Below are 25,784 nucleotides of genomic sequence, written 5' to 3' on the forward strand. Positions count from 1 at the left end.
GTTCCGACACTGACAATGTTGAGTGTTTATGGAAAAAGTTCAAGGCAATCATAAAATGCATTTTAGACAGGTACGTGCCGAGTAAAACTGTGAGGGACGGGAAAAACCCACCGTGATACAACAAAAAAGTTAGGAAACTACTGTGAAAGCAAAGAGAGCTTCACTCTAAGTTTAAACGCAGCCAAAACCTCTCAGACAAACAGAAGCTAAACGATGTCAAAGTTAGCGTAAGGAGGGCTATGCGTGAAGCGTTCAGTGAATTTGGAAGTAAAATTCTATGTACCGACTTGACAGAAAACCCTAGGAAGTTCTGGTCTTACGTTAAATCAGTAAGTGGCTCGAAACAGCATATCCAGACACTCCGGGATGATGATGGCATTGAAACAGAGAATGATACGCGTAAAGCTGAAATACTAAACACCTTTTTCCAAAGCTGTTTCACAGAGGAGGTCCACACTGCAGTTCCTTCTCTAAATCCTCGCACAAACAAAAAAATGGCTGACATCGAAATAAGTGTCCAAGGAATAGAAAAGCAAATGGAATCACTCAACAGAGGAAAGTCCACTGGACCTGACAGGATACCAATTCGATTCTACACAGAGTACGCGAAAGAACTTGCCCCCCTTCTAACAGCCGTGTACCGCAAGTCTCTAGAGGAACGGAAGGTTCCAAATGATTGGAAAAGAGCACAGGTAGTCCCAGTCTTCAAGAAGGGTCGTTGAGCAGATGTGCAAAACTATAGACTTATATCTCTGACGTCGATCTGTTGTAGAATTTTAGAACATGTTTTTTGCTCGAGTATCATGTCGTTTTTGGAAACCCAGAATCTACTATGTAGGAATCAACATGGATTCCGGAAACAGCGATCGTGTGAGACACCAAACTCGCTTTATTTGTTCATGAGACCCAGAAAATATTAGATACAGGCTCCCAGATATTTGCTATTTTTCTTGACTTCTGGAAGGCGTTCGATACAGTTCCGCACTGTCGCCTGATAAACAAAGTAAGAGCCTACGGAATATCAGACCAGCTGTGTATGCGGCTTTTCGTGGATGATGCTGTAGTATACAGAGAAGTTGCAGCATTAGAAAATTGTAGCGAAATGCAGGAAGATCTGCAGCGGATAGGCACTTGGTGCAGGGAGTGGCAACTGACCCTTAACATAGACAAATGTAATGTATTGTGAATACATAGAAAGAAGGATCCTTTATTGTATGATTATATGATAGTGGAACAAACACTGGTAGCAGTTACTTCTGTAAAATATCTGGGAGTATGTGTGCAGAACGATTTGAAGTGGAATGATCATATAAAATTAATTGCTGGTAAGGTGGGTACCAGGTTGAGATTCATTGGGAGAGTCCTTAGAAAATGTAGTCCATCAACAAAGGAGGTGGCTTACAAAACACTCGTTCGACCTATAATTGAGTATTGCTCATCAGTGTGGGATCTGTACCAGATCGGGTTGATGGAGGAGATAGAGAAGATCCAAAGAAGAGCGGCGCATTTTATCACACGGTTATTTGGTAACCGTGATAGCGTTACGGAGATGTTTAACAAAGTCAAGTGGCAGACTCTGCAAGAGAGGCGTTCTGCATAGCAGTGTAGCTTGCTCGCCAGGTTTCGAGAGGGTGCGTTTCTGGATGAGGTATCGAATATATTGCTTCCCCCTACTTATACCTGCCGAGGAGATCACAAATGTAAAATTAGAGAGATTAGAGCGAGCACGGAGGCTTTCAGACAGTCGTTCTTCCCGCGAACCATACGCGACTGGAACGGGAAAGGGAGGTAATGACAGTGGCACGTAAAGTGCTCTCCGCCACACACTGTTGGGTGTCTTGTGGAGTATAAATGTAGATGTAGATGTAGCTGTCCCGTAATTTCCCTTGTGCCCAGTGGCAGAACTGTACACAACGTTCAAAGTCGTCTCCATGCAATTCCTGCTGCATAGAAATATGGTACGGTTGCAATTGATGTTGATGTAGCATTCTCAACACCGACGTTTTTGAGATTCCCGATTTTCACGGAATTTTGTCTGCTACTGATATGCGGATTAGCCATGACAGCAGCTAAAACACCTACTTGGGCATCATCATTTGTTGCAGGTTGTGATTGACATTTCACATGTGGCTAAACGCTTCCTGTTTCCTTAAATAACATAACTATCCGGCGAACTGTCCAGACACTTGGATGATGTCGTCCAGTATACTGAGCAGCATACATAGCACATGCCCATTGGGCATTTTGATCACAATAGCCATACATCAACACATTATCGGCCTTTTCCGCAATTGGTAAATGGTCCATTTTAACACGGGTAATGTATCATGAAGCAAATACCGTCTGCACTGGCGGAATGTTACGTGATACCACATATTTATATGTTTGTGACTATTACAGCACCATTTATCACAAAGCGAAAAAAGTGGTCCAACTAAAACATTCATATTTCTTTACATACTACACAAATATGTAGTAAAAAATGGGGTTTCCTATTTAAAAAACGCAGTTGATATCCGTTTGACCTATGGCAGCACCATCTAGTGGGCCAACCATAGCGCCATCTGGTTTCCCCCTTCAAGCTAGACGAGTTTCGTTCTTTGAAGTTTTTTCATTTGATGCTTCTTTCGTGAGATATTTGGCCGGGTCACTATCAATAGACCACCCTGTATGCTGGAAGAAAGATGTGTGTTAACAGCTAAATCATCAGAAAACTGTTAACATGCAAAAGAAGTGAATTCTCTATTAGTTCCTGAAATCGTTCTATACAGAAATGACAACCAACTAGTTTTCATCTGACACAAATAACTACTGCCAAACTGTCAATGAGTGTAAAATAACTTATTTAGTCGTAGTGTGTACATAGCCTGTTTTACATTTTCTGTATTCCTTTTTTAAGAGTTATTTCTTTATTAGCCTTGGTCCCATTTTGCTAGTACATTTAGCTGGTTTCTTCTTTTATAACCACACTTTTCGTTCTGCATCTTCCTCTATCATCATCATCATCATCCCCCTCCCCTCTTTCTGCTTGTTATCTTTCCCTGCTCAGTCTAGATCATTGGTCACATCTGTTATACTGCTTGTGTTCTAAAGAAGAATGGATGTCTGAAAGTTCAGCATTAATCTTCCACTAGACATCTAACCCAAAGGGTGCATGGTAGTCTTTCCACTCAGTCCTTACTCTGAATGAAGTCATATTCAGAATGAAATTGTTACTGTAAGGTGTCTAAAATTAGTTCTATAGTACTGTTACTGTTCACTTGTTTTGGACAGCTTAATGAAGCAACCTACAAAAAAACTGAAAAATTCTTTTTGAGAAATTGGCTTTTGGAGTTAATTGCCGTTAAATCACTTATTATTTTAAAATTGTTATTTTACTGCCAGTTATGCCCTTCTTAACTAGTGAAACAAGAATGTTCCCATTTACATTTGCTAATTAAAACTGTGGTATCAAATTATGTAAGAGGCAAGGATATTGATCTTGAAATATCAAAGATTAAAAGTAAAGCTTCCCTCAACCTTAATGCTGGTTTGAACAACACTCTGCTTTATTAGGCATGGGCCTGTTGCACATAATATACCCTTTCTTTGCTTGAACTGACGTACTCGGCCAATTGTAACACCTTTGAATGTTGTCTCCTGCAAGTCAAAGTACTATAAGTGACATTTTTTGTGAAAATCAGTTATGGCATATACAATGAATCGCTGGATATTGAGCATTGATTGTTAAAAGTTTCAACAGCGTAGATCTTGATTTTCCTACTACTACTGGTTTGAACTTGAACTGTCATCTCCACCATCATGTTAGATAAGAACTGTAAACACCCAGTAAAAATGTCATATGTGCCTTGACAGTAACGTGGAATATCATAACTAACTGAACTACTATATCATAACCACCACAAATGTGCCAGAAATATTGGTACATTGACAGTCTGAATTGAGGTGGCACTCTTGGTACTCATTTTTGCCAAATCTAAATTTGTAAGTTGTTGGGATTGTGTAATAGTCAGTCAGTCAACATGTCTAGAGCATTAGAGATGTTAAAAAGGGGTGGTGTGAAAGTCAAGTAGACCTATCGTAAGTAGTGCAAAGTCTGTATTCCAAGTGAAGCCGAAGCAAAGTGTGCTGGCCGTCTGCTCTTCAAGAACTGCCGAAAGTCGATAGGTGCTCGTAGAGCTCGTAGAGCTCCACAGCATCGGCCAGAGGGCGCTGTGGTCAGTGAAGATCTTCCGCTCTCGTAGTGCCAACCTATGCTGTGGCATCAGAACTATCGATACCACATCCCTCCACCCCTGAAACAGCACACCGCCGTGGAATAGGGCTTCCGATGGCGGGTGGAGCGACCCAGGGGCAGCACAACTGAGGGGCCGGACAGCAGATCTGCCGGGGCATGCTGCCCACCCGTATCCTCGAATTGCTTGCGAGGGGGCAAGGAAAACGCCCCATTGAAAACCTCCCAGGGATGCGCACCGCCACTGGGTATGGTCGAATGAGGATGCGGAGCAACAACCTCCATGGGCGGCGGCGGCAGTGGCATGACTACAGCCTCAGTGTCCATCAGTACTGGTATCACGAAGGAACACGGCAACGGCGGTGGCTGGGTGTGGGGCCATGATGGTAGTGAGAGGCACTCGCCCAGTGCAGGAGACTGGACTGACAGAGGCATGAGTGCTCGCAGCGGCAGCAAGAGCGCCCGCGGCGGAGGCGCGAGCGACGGAGGCACCATCAGTGGAGCTGTGGGCTGAGGCAGTGGAAGCTGCAAAGCCTCCAATTCTGCCGGAAAAGGAACCAGTGGCAGAAAATGAGGGCGGCACAAACGGATCTGGTTCCACTGTCACTTGACAGTGCTGGAGGGACCAGAAATTAAAAACAAGGTGCGGCCAAGCTGGCGAAAAATGTACCCCTGCTCCCAGTGCTGCTTGGCAGAGAAAATGCGATAGAACACAAAATTTTGCGGCGCCAAGCCAGAACGAGGCAAAGCAGTGAGAGTGTGCAGCGGCGGGTGAAATAGCTGCAGGAGTGACCGATGGGCATGGCCATGTACCAATTCTGCTAGGGAAAGAGTGCTGCATGGCTGGGAATGATAGGAAGCAAGGAAAGTCCATAGCATGTGCTAGCGAGAGTGCATGGGGTTCAACTTGCTCATCTGCAATGTAAGCGTACGCACAAAGCGTTCAGCCTCACCGTTCAACTGGGGGCGGAAGGGGGCTGAGGTCAGATAACGAATGCCATTACCAGCACAGAATGCTTCAAACTTGGAGGACACAAATTGGGGGCCATTGTTGGAGACAATAACTTCAGGAAGGCCCTCAATGCAAAAAAATAGACATCTAAGCCTGAATAGTATGGGCAGATGTAGTAGAAGACATAGGCACAACAAAAGGTAAGTTGCTGTATGCATCAATAACTATGAACCAGCGGATGTCCCAGACAGGACCCTCAAAATCAATATGAAAGTGCTGTCAAGGTGCAGTAGGAGTCGGACGCACAAAGAAGCACTGGCGGGGAGCAGATTCATGCTCCATACAAGAGCAACAATTAGCAAGCAAATTCTCAATTTGTTTATCAATGTCAACCCAAGTGCAGTGACGACACACTAATTGCTTCATCCGCACTATACCCCAATGACCAGTGTGCAGTAATCAGACTGTTTCTGACTGCAACGAATGAGGTACAACCACACGATATTGATCATTGTCAGTTCATAAAAAAATAACACCATGGTGTACAGACAAGTTGTGACGTTGCGCAAAGTAACGTTGAACAATGGGAACCCTAATCTGCATTGCAGATGGAGGCAACTAAGTACGAATATACTGCAAAATAATCTGCAAAGAAGCGTCAGCAGCTGTCGCAGAAGCAATGCGATGAAAATCCACTGGAAAACCATCAGCTAATTCCTTATCTTGTGAATCAATAAAAATGCATGAAAATTCGGAAGAATCAAACACTTTGTCAGGACCGATAGGTAGACGAGGCAAAGCATCGGCATTACCATGCTGGGCTGTAGGCCAAAACAAAACTTCATAGTTGTAGTTAGACAAAAACAAAGACAGACATTGCAACTTTTCAACTTTTGTGCAATACGGGCTGGAACTGGCTTTGGTGGGTGAAACAACGACATCAAAGGCTTATGGTCGGTGACCAAATAGAACTTGTGACTGTACAAAAAATCATGAAACTTGGCCACTCCATAGACAATAGCTAAAGCTTCTTTCTCAATTTGAGAATAGTTTTGCAGGGTAGAACTGAGCAACTTAGATGCAAAAGCAATCGGGCAATTGATAGAATTAATGCGGTGCATGAGAACCGCCCCGATGTCGTGAGAAGATGCATTGACAGCCAAAACAACTGGTTTGGAGGGATCGAAAGGAATCAAACAACGATCACTCAACAAAGCAGATTTGAGCTTGTGAAAAGCAGCAACACATTCTGAAGACCAAACAAAAGGAACGTTCTTATGCCTAAGGTGATGCAAAGGTGCTGCAAGGTGTGCTGCATTTGGTATAAACTGAATATAATATGTAATTTTGCCCTACACAGACTGTAGTTCTTTCAAGTTCCTGGGTGCTGGCAAGTCTCTAATCGCACTGAGCTGTGACAGTGAGGGGTGGATACCCTGTCTGTTAATCATATGTCCTAAATACTGAATCTCAGTTTGAAAAAATCTGCACTTGTCTCTGTTACACTTGAGTCCTGCCTGCAAAAGTACAATAAATAAGGCACACAAATTCTGCAAATGTTTGTCAGGGGTGTGACATGATACAACTATATTGTCCAGATGATTGGAACAACCAGGGACAGTGGCACACACAATTGCTGCAAGTAAGACTGAAAAATAGCAGGAGCTGAAGTATAGCCAAACGGAAGGTGGCAAAACTTGAACAATCCAAGTTGAGTGTTGATCACAAAATAGTGCTGCAACTGTTCGTCGAGTGGAATTTGAAAGTATGCATCCTGCAAGTCAGTCATGGAAAAGAATTTTCCCACACCAAGCTTATCAAAAATGTCTTCAGTACATGGTAAGGGAAACATAGCGACCACTGTCTGGGGATTTACTGTAGACTTAAGCTCAGCACAAATACGGAGACGACCATTTGGTTTTTTCACACACACTATAGGCGAAGCCCATTGTGAAGCAGAAACTGGTTCAATGACACCACTGTCTTGCAAATGCTTAAGTTCAGTTGCTATGGTGTCGCGCAGTGTGTGCGGTACCGGGCGTGCGCTCCGGAAAATAGGCGTGGCATTGTCTTTAACTACAACATGTGCTGCAAAGTCTGTGGCATAACCCAGACCATCAGAAAAGGGTTTTGAAAAATCGTCGCCTAGTGGGGCAACACTGTCAGCATGGTCACTAGCGTTGATGCACAGTATATTGTCCTTAATTGCGAGGCCAAAAAGTTCAAATGTGTCCATGCCAAAAATGTTCATAGCATCACTAGAGTGGAGCACATGGAAAGACACTGTACATGTCATTGCATCATACATAGCTTGCAAACTACACACGCTGAGCACAGAGATTTCCTGTCTAGTAAATGCAGTTAATGTGGAATGTGAACGACAAAGCAGGAGCAAACCAAGCAAGTCATATGTTGATCTGTTCAGTAAAGAAACAGACACACCAGTGTCCAGCTGCATGCAAACAGAACGTCCACAAATGTTCAAAGTCACAGAAAGTTTCCTCACATTGCGCTGAATGCGAGAGGAAGTGTCTGGCAAAGCTTTTTTATTCACACGACGAGCTTTAGAAGCACATGAAGCTGAAGGCTTAGTATAAATGCCATCAACGCACATAGGCTGATGTGAATCATGATCACAGTGGTTCCCCTTTGTGGTGACACCCACACGAGTCACACGAATGGGAGACAGGCTGGGAAGGAGAGTTTCTCTTGCTACACACAGCTTGCACATGTCGTTTCTTATTACAAAAATAACACTGCGCTTGATGGGATGGGCAACTGCCCTGTGGGTGGGCACAAAAACAGTTCGGACATGATTTCAGTTTCTTAGTGGGTGCCAGGCTTGAAACTTGTTTACTTGCATGTGAGCAGCGTGGTGTGGCCCGCTGTGCCGGGCCAGGGCGGGAGGGCACATGTTGCACCTCACTAACAGTACGCACTCCCGGGGTCACGTTGAACACAGAGCTAGCCATGTCTAATGTATCTTGTCTGTCTAGCAAGTCCACTATTTCCTGCAAAGATGGATTTTTAAACCATAAGATTTGCTTGCGGATGCGGTGGTCTGCCACATTCTGTGCAATAGTGTCTCTAATAATGATATCCGCATATGAGCACCACAGGAGCAATTAAAGTCGCAGTTAGGTGTTAGTCCCTGAAGGTCACCTAACCATGATTTATTTGACTGAGTAGGACCACGCCAGAGATGAAAGAATTTGTAGCATGCAGCTACCACATTTACACTGTCATGGAAGTGGGAGTTCAAAGTATCAATCACTTCTGCGTAAGTTTTAGTCTCTGGGCGGGTGGTGGGAAACAATTTTATGAGCACACGGTATAACACAACACCTGCGTTGGCAATGAAAAAGGCAAGCTGCTCTGTACCTGGTATGTTGTATGCTGCGAAGTGTGCCTTGAGCTGGGCGACGTATTCTGGCCGGCGCTCTACGTCAGGATTGAAGGCACGAAATGGCGGCATTGGAGGCGTCATCGGCGATAGAGGCAGTGGCGTCGGAGGTGCCATAGTAACTGCAGTTTGTAGTGTGACCAATCCATTTACAGCAGCAAGCAGCTGCATCATTTGCTGAGCCTGAAACCATGCAAGATCAGACAGCGAAGCCTGTTCCTATGGTGAAGCCATCATTGATACAACTAAAAGTCTTACAGTGAAAGGTGGAAACACACATACACGCAGTCACACTGGGAAATGGACAAAGCTAAAGCAGTACTGAAAGGGGGGGGGGGGGGGGACAGATAAGACGAGAGAAAAAAAACATTTTTTGAATCCTCGTCAGCAATACTCATCACCAATATTTTTGTATCACACCTGGAAGGGGGCACGTGGGTCTGAAATCTTAAAGGTTGGCCGAATGAAAGAGCGAGTAGGAGCAGGTGAGGTAAAACACGTCGGTACTGCAAGTAAAGTAGTAGAGAGAGAGAGAGAGAGAGAGAGAGAGAGACACACACACACACACACACACACACACACACACACACACACACACACACACACACACAACTTTGTACAGATGAGCATGTGTAGGTGTGAAGCCTTAGACATGTCGTAAGTAGTGCAAAGTCTCTATTCCAAGCGAAGCTGAAGTGAAGTGTCCAGGCTGTCTGCTCATGAAGAACTGTCGAAAGTCAGGCGGAGCTTGTAGAGCTCCACAGTGTTGGTTAGAGGGCGCTGTGGTTGGCGAAGATCTTCCGCACTCTTAGTGACAACCTACGCTGTGGCATCAGAACTAATGATACCACATTCTGAAAGTAAACCGTGTTCAGAGAATAAGAATGCACGTAATGAAAGTATTAGTGCAAGTGGAAACAGCTGTAATGATAAAAATTTAGAACAGAATGTATCTTTCATTTTGATGCCAGATAATGAATTGCTGAATATTATATTAAGTACCATGGTTGTCAATGGGAAACCAGAAACAGTTGGTAGTCGAACACTGAAGCTGTCTAGTAGTGAGGGAAAAAAAGAAAACAATGGTGGTACTCAAATTGCAACACTTGAGCCTTCCTGTAAAAAGTACAAGGCAATCAACACATTCCAGTTGTTGCATCAGTAATTTTGGGCAATAGAGAAGAAGATAAAAGTGCTTCAGAGTATGGTATTGATGATCCTACCTGGAAACCATTGAGTGATGATGGAGAAGAAAACTGTGGCATACAAACAGTATTACAACCCAGCTATAAAGAAATACAGATTAGATTAGATTAGAGATTAGATTAGATTAGTACTTGTTCCATAGATCATGAATACAACACTTCGTAATGATGTGGAACGTGTCAGGTTGATAAAAGGTTTCTATACAAGATATTACATTACACAAAATATTACATGACACTTAATATTTTTAATTTTTTTTTGGGTTGGGGGTTGGGGAAATTACCCACTTACTATATCCAAAAATTCATGTAATGAGTAGAAGGAGTTGCCATTAAGAAATTCTTTTAATTTCCTTTTAAATGCTATATGGCTATCTGTCAGACTTTTGATGCTATTAGGTAAGTGATAGCTATACTTGTATAACAGGCAAAAAGTACCAGCTTTGCATCTTCGTGAATATAGAATGGCAAGTCATTAATATATATTAAGAAGAGCAGTGGACCCAAGACCGAACCTTGTGGCACCCCATTCTTGATTGTTCCCCAGTTTGAGAAATCACCAGTTTTTTGCATATTATGTGAACTGCTTATTTCAACTTTCTGCACTCTTCCAGTTAGGTATGATTTAAACCATTTGAGCACTGTCCCATTCATACCACAGTACTTGAGCTTATCTAGAAGTATTCAAAGATTTACACAATCCAAAGCCTTTGATAGATCACAAAAAATCCCAACGGGTGACTTCCAGTTACTCAGAGCATTTAATATTTCATTAGTGAAAGTATATATAGCATTTTCCATTGAAAAACCCTTCTGGAAACCAAACTGACATTTTGTTAAAACTTTATTTTTACAAAGATGTGAAGCTACTCTACAATACATTACTTTTTCAAGAATTTTGGATAAGGCAGTCAGAAGAGAGATTGGGCAGTAGTTGTTGACATCAGACATATCCCCTTTTTTATGCAGTGGTTTAACAATAGCATACTTCAGTCTATCTGGGAAAATACCCTGCTTCAGACAGCTATTACATATGTGGCTAAGAATCCCACTTATTTCTTGGGAACAAGCTTTTATTATCCTGCTGGAAATGCCATCAATTCCATGTGAGCTTTTATTCTTGAGAGAGTTTATTATCTTCCTAATTTTAAAAGGAGAGATGGGTGGAATTTCAGTTGTATCAAATGGTGTGGGTAAGGCCTCTTCCATTAAATGCCTTGCTTCTTCTAATGAACATTTAGATCCTATTTTCTCTACAACATTTAAAAAATGATTATTCAAAATGTTTTCAACTTCCGGATTGTTGTTTATAAAGTTTACTTGAGGATCAACATATCATATAGTCTCTCCAGCAACAAATTTGTGAGAATGTGAAGAAGCAGAAGGTAGAGGTAAGCAAGACATTGTTAATAATATGGGTAAGTTCAAATAAAAAAAAAAAAAAAGAATCTAAACAAAGGACAGGTAAAAAAAGAAACGTACAATGGGGAAAGGAAAACCGATGAAACCAGATCCTTGCTATGGAAAAACATGTCAAAATGATTGCTTATCAGTTAGTAATGATGAGCGATTATTGTTGTTTAGTGAGTACTATAAATTTAAATCTTATAAATTAAAGAAAAATTGGCTGTTAAATTGCATGACATACAGAAAAATTAGAAGAAAGAGAACAAAAACTGCAGTGCCTTGAAGAAGTAATACAACAGGATATGAAGTTAATAGTGCATGGGACAGAAGAAAGGGTGTGTCAGGAGTTTTTGTTGAAAACTTTAAACATTAACCACCGGCCGGAGTGGTCGTGCGGTTCTAGGCGCTACAGTCTGGAACCGGGCGACCGCTACGGTCGCAGGTTCGAATCCTGCCTCGGGCATGGATGTGTGTGATGTCCTTAGGTTAGTTAGGTTTAATTAGTTCTAAGTTCTAGGCAACTGGTGACCTCAGAAGTTAAGTCGCATAGTGCTCAGAGCCGTTTTTTTAAAACATTAACCAGATTACTTTAAGGCATACTTTTAAAAATGCTGTGAGTACTCACAACGTAAAACCAAAAATTTGGGGTTGGCATACATGTAAAAATAAGATCCCACAAGATATGGCACAAATTGAAACTATTTATCTTTATTGTGACAACTGCACTGTTCAGAACTAAATCAAGCAGTTCCTTGTCATGTTACAAGTATTTCTGAAAACATCTAAATATATAAAACAAATTGACCTAAAGTATCTCATTGTTGGTCATACATACATGACTACAGATTCCATTCACTCTTCAGTTGATTCATTTATCTCTAAGAAGATAATTTAAGCACCATCTCAATGGCTAGTGGATTTCTTCCTGGCAAGGTATGAACCTGAACCATACAAGGTCCCCTTTGTCTTACTTATTTTGATGACTGGGCCTCATCTGAAACAGAATCTAAATGTGTATCAAACTCCTCAGTACCTCTGCCTATAGAAGAAGATATGTCTGTTTCTGAACAAACAACTGTAATCCAAACCACGAAAGGAAAAGTCATTGCCTAAATGAAATTTAAATGTACTGGGACACCATTGCATATTTTAACCATTAATTCGACCTCAGTTAGCAAAAACGGTAAATCAGTGTTTATGAAAAACAGTTACGTAAATGGTCAGTGGAATGTATTTTTGGATGGTGTAAAAGTATTAAGAGTGAAGAAAAGTTACTCTTCAAGAATTCCAATTTCCCCTAGTCCCACGACATTTACATTTACAATGCTCCCTCTGATCTTGATGAATGGTCACTTAGGAAAAATAACATAGTCCCTTATGGTATTCATACTCCTCATTAGAAATCAGTTAGAATAAGTAATGACTCCATGACAAATATTTTTAAGAGTAGTTTACAAGAGATGACCCAGGATGAAATTTGTAATTAAACAAATGCTAACTTAAAATTTGATCTGTTATATGATAAATTCAGATCATTATATGAAAATAGCTTTCAGCGTAAGGTAATCGGAAAGGACATTAAACAACCATGTTTTAAAAAAAATAAGGTTCACTAGAAGGATGAAAGTATCTTGTGAAATGAAATGAAAATATATCAGTTGGCAAGAACAAGTAGAGATTCTGCAGTAGTTGCACACTATAAAAATTACTCAAAATTACTAAGAAAAGGTATTAAAAATCAAGAAACATGCACATAATTGAGAAATTCTGACAATACGCTTAATGTAGTGAAATGAAAGACAGGATAAGCAGCCACAGAACAGGATAGCCACAGAACAGGATAACAAACAGAAGGGCTATAATGATGAGTCACAGGTAGCAAATATATTTGATAAACATTTCGTAAATATGGTGGAAAGTATAAGGAAAAACAGTTCAAGACAAAAATGGCAGGAGTGTGTTGAAACAGCAACTCTTATAAAATTCAGTCATATGAATGTATCACCAGCTTCTCCTTCTGAAATTAAGAAAATTATATATTCTCTCAAGAATAAAAGCTCATCTGGATTTGATGGTGTTTCCAATATAGTAATAAAGATTTGTTCCCACATAGTAAGACCCGCCTTGTCTGAAATATGTACTGCATCTCCAACTTAAGCCATTTTTTCGAGGGAGAGTGAAATACACCACTGTCAGACCTTTCTTTAGGAAAGGTGATACGAGAGATGTAAATAACTACTGACATGTTTCACTACTGACTTCATTTTCTGAAATATCTGAGAAGGTGATGTATTGTAGAATAGTATCTCACCTTAGCAACAGTAACATCGTCAGCAAATGACAATTTTGGTTTCTGAGGCCATTTACATGTTCACTCATCAAATTTTACAAGCCTTAAATAATGAAATAGTGTCAGTTGGTACTTTCTGTGACCTATCTGAGGCATTTGAATGTTTAAATTACAACATTCTGCTAGATAAACTGACATTTTATGAGAGTGATGGTATAGTCAACCAGTGAATAATGACATATCTAACCAAAAGACTGCAGAAACCAATGTAGTCTGAGGACATTATTCTGACTGGGGAGAAATCACATATGAGATTCCCCAAGGCTCAATCGTAGATCCACCATTGTTTTTCATATATGCAAATGATCTTCTGTCTAACATACAAGAAGCTGATTTAATTCTTTTTTCAGGTGACACTAGAATTGTAATCAATCTAAGACTACACACAGTAACAGAAGAAATGGCAAACAAGGCTCTTAAAAGTGTCATTGACTGGTTTTCTGCAAATGGACTCACCCTCAATTTTTAAAAGAGAGAACATATTCAGTTCTGCGCATCTAGGGGTACTACAGCAATTATAAGTGTAACACACAGTAAGAAATAATAAATGGGGTTGAAACTTCAAAATTCTTAGGTGTCCATACTAATGAGAATTTAAATTGGAAAAAACACATTTTGGAACTTCTAAAAAACTTAGTTTAGCCACATCTGCACTTAGAATCATTTAAAATCTTGGGAGACACAAATCTGTAAGTTGATATCTTTTGCATAATTTTCTTTCAGTAATGTCATTTGAAATTTATGTGGTGCTCTCCCACATTAATCTTGTACATGTCTGTTTAAGGATTCCCTGCCACTAGGAACATTCAGAAGGAGTGTAGCACAGGACTGAAAGAACATCCATTGTACTCCATTGGTGAATTCTTTTAATAGTGACCAAAGTGAATGGATAAACAAATATTGTTTCTATTAAGTATAAATGTCTTAATTTTGTGAATAGTTTTTTAAATGCATATATGTAATTGATCTTGATGCAGTGTGTCCAGTCATGGCAGGTAACTGACACAGATCTAGTAATTGGGGCATAATGAGTACTGCTTCACAGTAGACGTATTCCCTCATGAAGTTTGTACTAAATAATCCAGTGCAGTTCAGGAGGAACAATGATGTGCGTAATTACAATACCAGAAGGAAAAATTACATTCATTACTCCACATTAAGCTTGTCTTTAGCACTGAAAGGCATGTACAGTGCTGCAACAAAAATTTTGGATCACTTACCCAGTGATATAAAATGTCTGACAGACACCAAAGTATAATTTGAAAACAAACTGAATAAGTTTCTCCTTGACTACTCCTTTTATTCTGCAGAAGAATCTCCATTGGTGTAATGTGTAGAAGGTGGTTAGTAGGAACTACTAACTCACATATGCATTTTTAATAATAATAATAATATTAATAATATAATTATATTATTAATGTAATTAATATTAAAAAAAACTCATATTAATGATCAGCATGTAGCCATATTTATAAATTAAGTTCTGATGTGAACATAAAATGACTCATTCCACATCATTACGATTTATCATGCAAATCATCCATGGAACATGAAACTAACTATGTAATTAGGCTCCAGTAAAGCATACCTTAAGCATCATTGGCTATTGATTCCAGTGTTATCTAATAAAATTGTAAGCACCATTTATTTCAGCAGTTTTAGTGCATTTAATCTTTTACATCAAATGATTTGTTCAGTTACTTCAAATATGTCATTGTGGATATTAGAAAAGAGCATCAGTAATTATTTGTTGACCTGGAGACATATTCAGTTTTTATTGTCTCCTCTAAAGTTGGGATAATGGTGCTTACACTACTTTGCCTTATATGCATTGATATGTGTAGTATGACACTCACATTTTTGAAAAGTTATTATATGTAATCAGAGTGATTACTTCCAGGTATTAAGTTTATTGGCTTAACTGTATATTACAGTTGGTGACAATGCTACAGTTATTACTATGTTAGTAAAATATTTAATATTGTTGTATCATTCTTGCTGAGGGTTATACTGATGTGCATAGAAAAGGTGTTTAAAATTTATCAGGGAAGTCCAGTCACACAGTAGTGATGAGAGACAGCTATTTCGCATACATAGTTTATTTGTAGCAACTGTTTCATGACAATAACTCTTTCCTATATACAACTGAGACACAAATAGTGTATTTATGTGAATATTTAAAAGTGAAGCTATCTGTAACCTGCAATGCTGTACTAGGTAATCAACATACCCAGTTATCTGAACCTACAGTTAAATACGGTTCCTGAACAACAATACAACTTGGTATTTTCACAGGTACAAATCATTGCCAAATGTAAATAATGCAGTAAATGACTTATAGAATGGGCTTTGCCCTCTACTTTGTCAACTGAAACGTTTTTGATCTTCATGTGACATAATTTCACTAGCCATCTTCATTGGTCCTAATTGCAGTTTCCTGTGAGAACAGAAGCTGAAGAGACGGGCACTTTCTGAAACAATGTAGATGTTTAATAGTATACAGCTTGCAGGAAAATAAAATTTTATGGTTGATGTAAATCCTATAACCCTGTTTATATGTTTCTTCTCTTTTTTGTAGGAAAAGCCTTCTGTTCGTAGAAACAAACCATTTGTGCAACCCATGGAATGATGATAAACCTGTTAGAATAAGCAGAGATGGGCAGGTTTGTAAACTATTTTCAAATTTTTTGTGTTAACATGTTGCATTTCAACCTTCTTAAGATTTCTGTTTGTTTCAGGAAATTGAACCCCATGTTGGGAAGAAGCTGTGCAGATTATTTCCCATAGATGAAGGAATTGACTTAACAGCAATCCTACGTAAGTCAAAGATTCCAAGAAGAAGGCACAGAAGTAGCCATTCCAGGCACCGGTATATAGAACAAGAAGAAAGAGAATTCGATACCTATGGGCACAGCCACTCTTTTGGGAGGTATGAAGTACTCTGTAGTTGTATGGGTCTGAATCAAACTGGGCTCTATTTCCTCTTGGACAGTTAATAAGTGAATCGAAAATTTCTTTAGTCTAAATTTAGTGTGTGAGATTCCACATTCAAAGGTCTGCTTAGTCGCTTCTCACAACTTGATGTAGTACAAATTTAGCATTTGAGATTCCACATTCAGTGGTCTGCTTAGTCCCTTCTCACAACTTGATTTAATTGTGATCCAGATGAAATGTGACATATTATTATTTCTCCCTCTCTGCATATACTGTGGCCACACAGAAGTAAGAAGATGACTACATCGTGTATCAGTCATATTACTTGTTTGAAGCAGGAAAGATCCAGTTTGTTTACTAATTTTATTCAGCAGAAGGGTACTCTAGATGTAGAAATGAGGTGCAGGGGTGCTAGATGAGTGTGCACAGCAACACTGGTGCCATAAGCCCTGAGTGAGTGTCCGTGAGTAAAATCTGAAATAAGCCTGCTTAGGTAAACTGTCTGTAGCTTCTAATCTGGAATAATGAGACTGCAGAGCTAAAGTTTGCCTTACATGAGAGAGCAATATGGTGCCATCCCATTGAGGGAATAAAAGCAGAATGTAGGAGCAACCGAGTGAGGTGGCACAGTGGTTAGCACACTGGACCTGCATTCAGGAGGATCACAGTTCAAACCTATATCCGGCAATCCTGGTTTGTTTTCCATGATTTCTATGATTTCCCTAGATCACTTTAGGAAACTGCCAGGATGGTTCCTTTGAAAGGGCACAGCTGATTTCCTTCCCCATTGTACCCTAATCTGCACTTCTGATCTGTCCTTAAATTTTTTGGACCACACTTTAAATGTGGTTGACAACCACATTGAATTTAATATTTTTTGGAAAAACACATTTTCCAACAATATTATACCTGCAGACTCAGCCCATCCGTACGCCCATAAGATGCCCTTTTTTCATTCTAATATTCATCGAGTTACAGCTATCCCTCTTGCACCAGATGCAGTAGAAACTGAACTGGTCACACTTGAGAATATTGCTATAAATAATGGCTATAGGCCTCAGTTGGTAAGACAGATGTATAACAAGAAAATAAATAAAAATAATATTATGTCTTCCACCCTAGGGGATGCGTTAGATGACAAACAGGTGGCAGTGATATCTATCCCTTACATAGGCAATATAAGTTACAAATTGGGGCGTTTACTCAGAGCCCATGATTTCAGAGTCACATATTCTACTAATAATAGTTTACATAGGAATTTAATTCACTCCTTGCAGATTAAGAGCGATAAACTTTCCCAATCAAGAGTATATAAAATTACATGCGGGGATTGTCCAAAATTTTACATCGTACAAACGGGGCGAGCTCTGGGTCTCAGGTATAAAGAGCATATTCCTACTAGAAGCGGTGACGGTACTAAGGGCTCTACTTATGTGGAACACCTTGTGCAAACGGCTCATGCGCCGAGCCCTCCAGTTAATATCAAGTTACTTCATGCCGAGGTTAAGTGCTTAAAACTGGATGTTTTGGAAGAAATGCGGATCTTTAAGCATCTGCAACATGTTAAAGACAATATCCTCAATGACCAACTACTACTAAGAAATAAAAATTTTTTTGAAGGTTTTGCACCTATACTTTGTTCTTCATACTTGCAAATCTGATGATCTGGTGATTATCACATGCGCACACTGATTGGCGAGTGCGGTTGGTCAAGCTGTTCATCTTCTTTCTTTTTATCCTCATTTTCCTTTTACAATGAAGGTGATTTTAACCCGTTGAACACCTCACGTTTTATCCCCATATCTTTATTACCACGACGTCTTTAGATTGTGTCCCCTCAGACCCCCCCCCCCCCCCCCCTCCCTCCCCAGGCTAAGTACTGGCTTTAGGTATAGTTTTTAAGAGTTCCTCCTGTTGTCATAGGTAGCTTCATATATAAGTTTCTTTACTAGCATAAGCAACTGTGTGCGGTTATTTTTAGGTTTCATCTCCTATGTAGCTCGTCTCTTGTTCTATCCATTTCATTTTTTGATATACGTTGATCCACGCTTGGGAATACGTGGGTTATTTAGCCCCGACCCATATACAAACTTTCTCGTATTCGTATGCACATGCGCATTCAAGTAACTTCCCTTGTCTTGCGAATGTGCATAGATAGCGGATCAGGCTTGTAAGCAAGCGACCATTTGTAGCTGCAGTTTATGGCGAGTCATGGCCCATCGAACATAGGCTGGTGTGAGGTGGAGCATACACCATTAAGTTAAGTAGTGGTTTTGACTTTGTACATATGTACTGTTTGTGTTTTCCTTTTCTTTTTTGTTTATAAATGTATAGCTATGGTGTTCTTTTAATCATTGACAAAGGTCTTCTGAGGCACTTGTTGGTTTTATTGTTGTACTGAAGAAGGTGTAGTTATCTACACCGAAACCTGGGTCAACACTTAACACTAGGCGCTTTTTTCGCAATCGAGGCGGGTTTTTAGTTTTTTAATATATTAACCAACTATTGATGATGTGCTGCGATGTTAAAGGTACTATAAACATATGTTTGCCTTCCATTAATCTATCCTCTAAATAAGTTGTGGAGTCAGTATCACTTTGTGTGTTGCTACATTTCTCCAAAATCCAACTAATCTTTTCTCCAAAATCCAACTGATCTTCCCCAAGGTGGGCTTCTATCAGTTTTTTCATTCTTCTGTAATGAGTTTGTGTTGGTATTTTGCAGTCATGAGTTATTAAACTGATAGTTCAGTAATTTTCACACTTGTTAGAACCTGTTGTCTTTGAATTTGCAATTATTACATTCTTCTAGAAATCTCATGGTATTTCACCTGTCTCATACATGGCTGAACTTAGGTCTTTCAGTGGTCTGTCAAATTCTCCTCGCTCTTCCCTTTATATCTCCAAAGGCCTCTTTAATTTCCCTGTAGGCAGTATCTAACTTTCCTCTAGTGAAATATTCTTCTAAGTCCTTATATTAGTCCCCTAGTCATTCCTGCATATCCATTTAACACTTCCTGTTAACCTCATTTTTTAGACATTTGTATTCCCTTTCACCTACTTAATTTGCTGCATTCTTAAATTTTCTCCTTTCATCAATAAAAATTCAATATCTCCTGTGTTATCCAAGGATTTCTACTTGACCTGGTCTTTTTACCTATTTGATCCTCTGCTGCCTTTACTATTTCATCTCTTAAAGCTACCCATTCATCTTCTAGTTTTCCTTTCCCCTGTTCCAGTCATCCGTTGCCCAGTACTCCCTCTGAAACTTTCAACAACTGTAGTTCTGTCAATTTATGTAGGTCCCATCTTCTTAATTTCCTACCTTTTTCATTTTTTTCACCTATAATCTATAGTTCATAACCAATAAAGTGTGGTCATAGTCCACATGTGCCCCTGGAAATGTCTCACAATTTAAAATCTGTTTCTGAAATCTCTCGTCTTACCATTATGTAATCAGTCTGAAACAAGTGTTTGTGATGATTAAATTATGTTCTGTGTAAAATTCTATCAGGTGGCTTCCTCTTTCATTCCTTTCCCCCAGTCCATCTTTCATATTCACCTACTATTTTTGGTTCTCTTTCTTTTCCTACTATTGAATTACAGCCCCCCCCCCCCCCAATTACAATTAAATTTTTGTCTCCTTAACTATCTGAAAAATTCCTTTTATTTCGTGATACATTTCTTCAGTCTCTTCATCATCTGCAAAGGTAGTTGGCATATAAACTTGTATTACTGTCATTGGTGTTGGTTTTGTGTCTGTCTTCACTTGCAATAATTCTTCAATCCCTGAAAGCACTCAACATGTTGATAAAACCATTGAAGGATCAAAATTCAACAGGTGACAGTCTTAGAGTCACATTGAGACCAATTATGCCATCCACTGTGCTGTTCGTAGTAGCTTACCACCATTCCTATTTTGTTATTCATTATTAAACCTACTCCTGCATTACACGTAATTGATTTTGTATTTATAACCCTGTATTCACCTGACCAGTAGTCCTGTTCCTCTTGCCACCAAACTTCACTAATTCCCACTATATCTAACTTCAACCTATCCTTTTCCCTTTTTAAATTTTCTAACTTACTTGCATGATTAAGGGACATAATACTCCACGTTTTGATCCGTAGAGTGCCAGTTTTGTTTCTCCTGATGACAACATCCTTCTCAGTAGTCCCCTCCTGGAGATCTGAATGGAGGACTATTCTACCTGCAAAATATTTTACCCAAGAGCAACCCATCATTATTTAACCATACAGTAGAGCTGCACGGGCTCGGGAAAAATTATGACTGTAGTTTCTCCGTGCTTTCAGCCATTTGCAGCACCAGCACAGCAAGGTAATTTTGGCTAATGTTACAAGGCCAGATCAGTGTGTGTGTGTGTGTGTGTGTGTGTGTGTGTGTGTGTGTGTGTGTGTGAAGTGCTTCTGTTTGTGGGGGGACTAGTACAGGCAGAATGCATCAGTGTTGAATAGAGGCTAGGTATCATACAGAGCAGTGTAACCATGATTGACAAAATCTGGCTTTCAGTCAGTCCATGATTACTGTGTGTTGTTATTTTTCCATCTTTGCCAAAACTAGTCATGTTCTGTACTTGATGATGTCAGTACAGTGCACAAAATGATATCTATTTGTCCTGATAACCAGTGTGTAATGTTCATCAGACTTAACCCAAAGACAGTTTAGCTTACATGGGCACCAACTAATTTCTGACGAGAGTGAACAGGGGTTATATTCAAGTTTAATTGTGATCCAAGTTTGTGATGATTAGTTAAGCTTCAAAAAGGTATTACATGAGATGGCGAAGTAACAGTTCGCAATTATACTTCAAGCTCAGAAAACACTCAACATGTTGATAAAACTGTTGAGTAGTCGGACTTCAAAAGTCTTAGGGTCACATTGAGATCAATTGTGCCATTCACTAAACTTCAGGTTTTGAATTTGGTATTTCTGATTTCTGGTGTAGGAAGTGGAGAAAATCATTCTTGCCTACAATGTTTGACAATGTCCCCAGATTAACCAACAGTGCTGAAATATTCAACAGAGTACAAAATTCTTACCAAAGTTTTTATCACATAAGACTGATTCAGTGAAAAACTAGATAGGGATTAGCATTTCATGTGCTGTATGATAGATAGGTGAAATGTCTATCAAGATTGCATGTGGGCTGAGTATGCATGCAAACACGTATGTCTGTGGGCGTGGGTGGGGGCATGGGCATGGGTGGGTTTGTGGGTGTGCAGGCATGTGCACGTAGTATGCCTCTCTGGAATGGTGGGTGATGGGATGGCATGGTTCTCACATAAGATGTAAATGAGTGCGTATGCAAGGTACTTTCTGGGTGGGACTTACTACAAACAATTTGAAGTAAATGACATGTGAAAAATCTGTCCAATTCTTAAAAAATTTCCCTGGTAGATTTGAGCATCAGTATTTTTATAGTCAGATGTTATTTGTCAAAGATTACGTAAATTGTAAGTATTTTGGGGGAAAAGCACAATGTAACTGAAATAGCTGAAAACTGAGTTGATGTGTTTGTCATTGTGCAAGGGACACTTAGTCATGCTGAAATAGAAACTGAGTTTCTATACAGAATTTTGAGGGTAAAATGTTGTGTAATTCATCCTCCCTTTTGAGTGCTTCAGTTATAGTTGCAAAAGTGAATATCTTGTTTTTTCATGAGATTGTGATCATCTATGACACACTAATCACTGATTTAGTGTCTGGTGAGACAAATATGTGCCATATCCTCTCATGTTCTCAGTACCTCTTCACCGACATATCAACTAGCCACAAGGAAACACTACCATTAACATGCAGCACCATCACAGGCTGCAGCTACTGTAACAAATAATGTTGCAAATGCTACAATGTACTTGTTCAAGACAGCATTATCTACACTGGTTGCAATTAAACCAAAATTTTCTCATGATTAAACTTTTCGTATGAACTAAGAGCAATCTTTTGTGTGGCCCACCACGTTTTGACAAACTCTGTTCTGAGAAACTGATGTTTCTATTTTGTTAAGTTTGAATATTTTTGTAATAAAATAATTGTATTTAAAATGGTTCTGCATTGTTTTATCTTGCTATAAGAATGGAATTCGGAATAGAACACTTGTAATATTGTTTTTATTTTTTTCTCTTAACCGTAAAACTGTTGGTACACAATTCCAGTTTCATGGAATAGTGCAAAATGTATGGCAAATATCTAAAAACAAAGTTTTAAAAATTCCAATGAAAAAGCTTTTATTTTGAAATACCAGTAAATCCATTATCTCCAATTCTGAGAACACTTTTATTCCAATTATGAGTAAAATTGGAAAGGAAATATGAAGAGTTTGGCTACAATTTTGGAGCCATTCCCCTGCATGTGTGCCACACAGAAATATAATATTGCACTGTCATCAATTTAAACTGAAATGCTATTTGCATGTCTGTCAGATAGCATGCTGTAGACTGTAGAGTGAATACTGATTCAAAACTGTGAGCCACATACCCACACTTGCAAACATATTAAGTTCATAAAGATTTGAATCAGAATATATTAAGAAACAAAAGCAAAGGAGAGATCTGTAGCAACTTTCAATCAAATAAAAATGAGGTGTTGGGGGGGGGGGGGGGGGGGGTAAACAGTTCTAGAAATGCCCTATGTGACTGAGGTCAAGAGGTTGAGTTGGCCACTTCATTTGCTGAATTGATTGCTGTTAGAGATATCTGTGCACAGGACAAGTCCATTGTAATGGAAAAATATCATCTTATTTTGTGAAATCACCACCTACTGTAACAACTAAAATACTTGTATGAGCATGAAGGTTGTTCATAGAAGTCTACCAGTCTTCATGGTCATTATCAATATGAGTAAAATCTCTGATGTTGTTAGGACACATTATTTTCTTCTTCTCCATCATGAGCTCGATGTTTAGTTCCACTGTTGGGATTTTCCTTGCAGTTTATCAGACAGATGTATATTGCCAAATGGCAGAGCACATATGCTTGCAGTAAATGTTTTCACACTAAGTTCCTGGAGCAAGAACAAACTTTATCTGTTCACTGAAACACTAATGTGAACAATCCTCTAGAAGATAAGAATTGAGCACTGCATGATTCTTAGTTCAGTGACTGGTGTGAAACGGCATCCAAGTAGCAATTAGTTTTAGCAGCCTTTTTGTAGATATATTCCTGGAGTCATGTAAGCTCCTCAACATGAGGGTTAATGCCTCTGAATTTTTTATGTAAAAACTCTTTAAGCTTTTTAAGTAAAATGAATGTTATAAACCTTCTACCCCTTTATTCCTCGTGTCTACATATTTGCAGACCTCTGCCACTAGAGGGCCCTGAGTTTTAGCATGTAAAATGGTGTTCTGTAACTTCACTACATTATTGCCTGAGAAACAGTGTGCTACAATCAAGTTTTGAATTTGAAGAGTTTGTCCACACCTCAAGCACCATCTTCTTCAGCATGACAATGCCAGACCACACATGAGCACTGCAACATCTGCAACAATCAGACACCATAGGTTCACTGACATCCCTCATCCTCCACCCATCATGACTTGGCCCCATACAATTTTCATATGTTTCCAAAACTTAAAGAACACCTTTGAGAACTTCACTTTGATAGTTGTGAAGCGGTGCAAACAGAGGTGAGGTTTTGGCTCTGTCAACAAAGTCACACTCAAATATTCTACTGTGACGATATCAACAAACTGGTCTCTTGTCGAGAGAACTCTGTTCATTGTTAGGGTGACTGTGTTGAGAAATAAATATGTAGGCGTGAAGAATAAAGATGTAGAATGTTAATAACATTTGTTTTATTAAAAAAGTCTTAAGAATTTTCACATAAAAAATTCCTAGGCACTACTTTCCAGCAATCCCTCATAGATAAACATCTCAAAAAATGATGTTTGGAATTTAAGTGAATACCAGCATGCTTTCTTCAGGTAGGTGATGGTTTTGTCCATCAGTGCTATCAGTGTTTCCACATATGTACATTACATGTACATACTCAGTATTAAATGCATGGTAAATGACTGATGGAATCACGTACTAGTTTTTACTGCACCCTCTGCCTCTTTTCATACCATCCACGGATGCTGCACAAGAGTGATGACTATATCCTACATGAATATGCCCCACCACCTCGAGTTTTATCATTATTTACTCTATATTATTATGTATGACTGTGAGAGGGAGACTATGAGCAGCATTTTTGTTGAAATATTCTACCAAAACAGGTTCTGCCTCAGGTTACTCACAACTCATTTGTAAGTATATGCATGTTGAACATGGGGTCCTGAGCTATTGCAGCACTTCTTTCTTTCCTGTGCTACTATGTTACTTTCTGACTATATCTTTTCTCAGGCTTGGTCTATAGCACAGATTCCTTGGTGACAACCTAACTTGTATATAGTACGTGGATTACTGTTTATTTTGAAACACACATTTATGTTAGCTCATATTTGGCCCCCACATCTGGGTTTGATCTCTGTTTAATCATGACCTACCATTGTGATGTGGTACTGTATTTCTCCTCTGCGACATATTGCTTTAAATGCCAGCACTTCAGGTGTACATCCACCCATCATGTGAACAATCAAATTTGTGGAGACTGTGGATTCCCCATTACTCTTCTGAACAATGGCTTTTTTGTTGTGGTGAGATCTTTTCACGTAATTCCAGTCACAAACTTTGACCTCCAAATATAGAAAATATTTTGTTGACTCCCACCTGCACAGGGAGGAATGATCATCATAATAAAATAAGAGAAAGCAGAGTTTGCACAGTAAGATTTTTATTTTTCCCATGTGCTACTAGACTGTGGAATAGTTGATAAATAGGCTGAAAGTGGTTCCATGAACCCCAAAGGTGACAGATGGTCATCCTGGAGTGTGACCAGTCCTTTTGGCCCTTCTTGGTTAACCAGGATGACCACCAGGATGACCTTAACATGGTAATTCAGTGAAACGGCAAGGGATATGTTACCTACTGTAAATGCAGTATCTAATGTCCTGTTCCGTGATACATGTCTCAATGATGGTACCATTACCCACTTAAGTGCTGTTCACAAACCTTTTGCAGCTATTAATTTTATGATATCTTCCCCCAGGCTTGTGACTTTGCAACAGTGGTTGCTATACCATGATCTTTGTGACAGCAATCACTTTCCCCTCATTCTGTCACTTTCTTGTTACCATCTAATGGACCAATTGTCATGTTGGTGGATCTCTGATAGCCAACTGGCTGTGTTATACCTCTGCTGTCACCTTTGTGTCACTTGTGTAAATGAAATTGTTCGGG

The 25,784-nt window shown here is 39.4% G+C and overlaps 1 protein-coding gene across 1 annotated transcript in view; it reads left to right on the forward strand.

Annotated features, from left to right (window-relative positions):
• Positions 1–25,784, forward strand: part of LOC126469698 (uncharacterized) — an 894,140-nt gene that overhangs the window by 773,874 nt on the left and 94,482 nt on the right. Inside the window, exons 34-35 of the mRNA XM_050096872.1 lie at positions 16,130–16,214; positions 16,290–16,480. Of these exons, the coding sequence (XP_049952829.1) occupies positions 16,130–16,214; positions 16,290–16,480 (276 nt within the window). The remainder of the gene's footprint in view (positions 1–16,129; positions 16,215–16,289; positions 16,481–25,784) is intronic.

This window comes from Schistocerca serialis, chromosome 3, assembly GCF_023864345.2.
Source record: "Schistocerca serialis cubense isolate TAMUIC-IGC-003099 chromosome 3, iqSchSeri2.2, whole genome shotgun sequence".
Lineage (NCBI taxonomy): Eukaryota > Metazoa > Arthropoda > Insecta > Orthoptera > Acrididae > Schistocerca > Schistocerca serialis.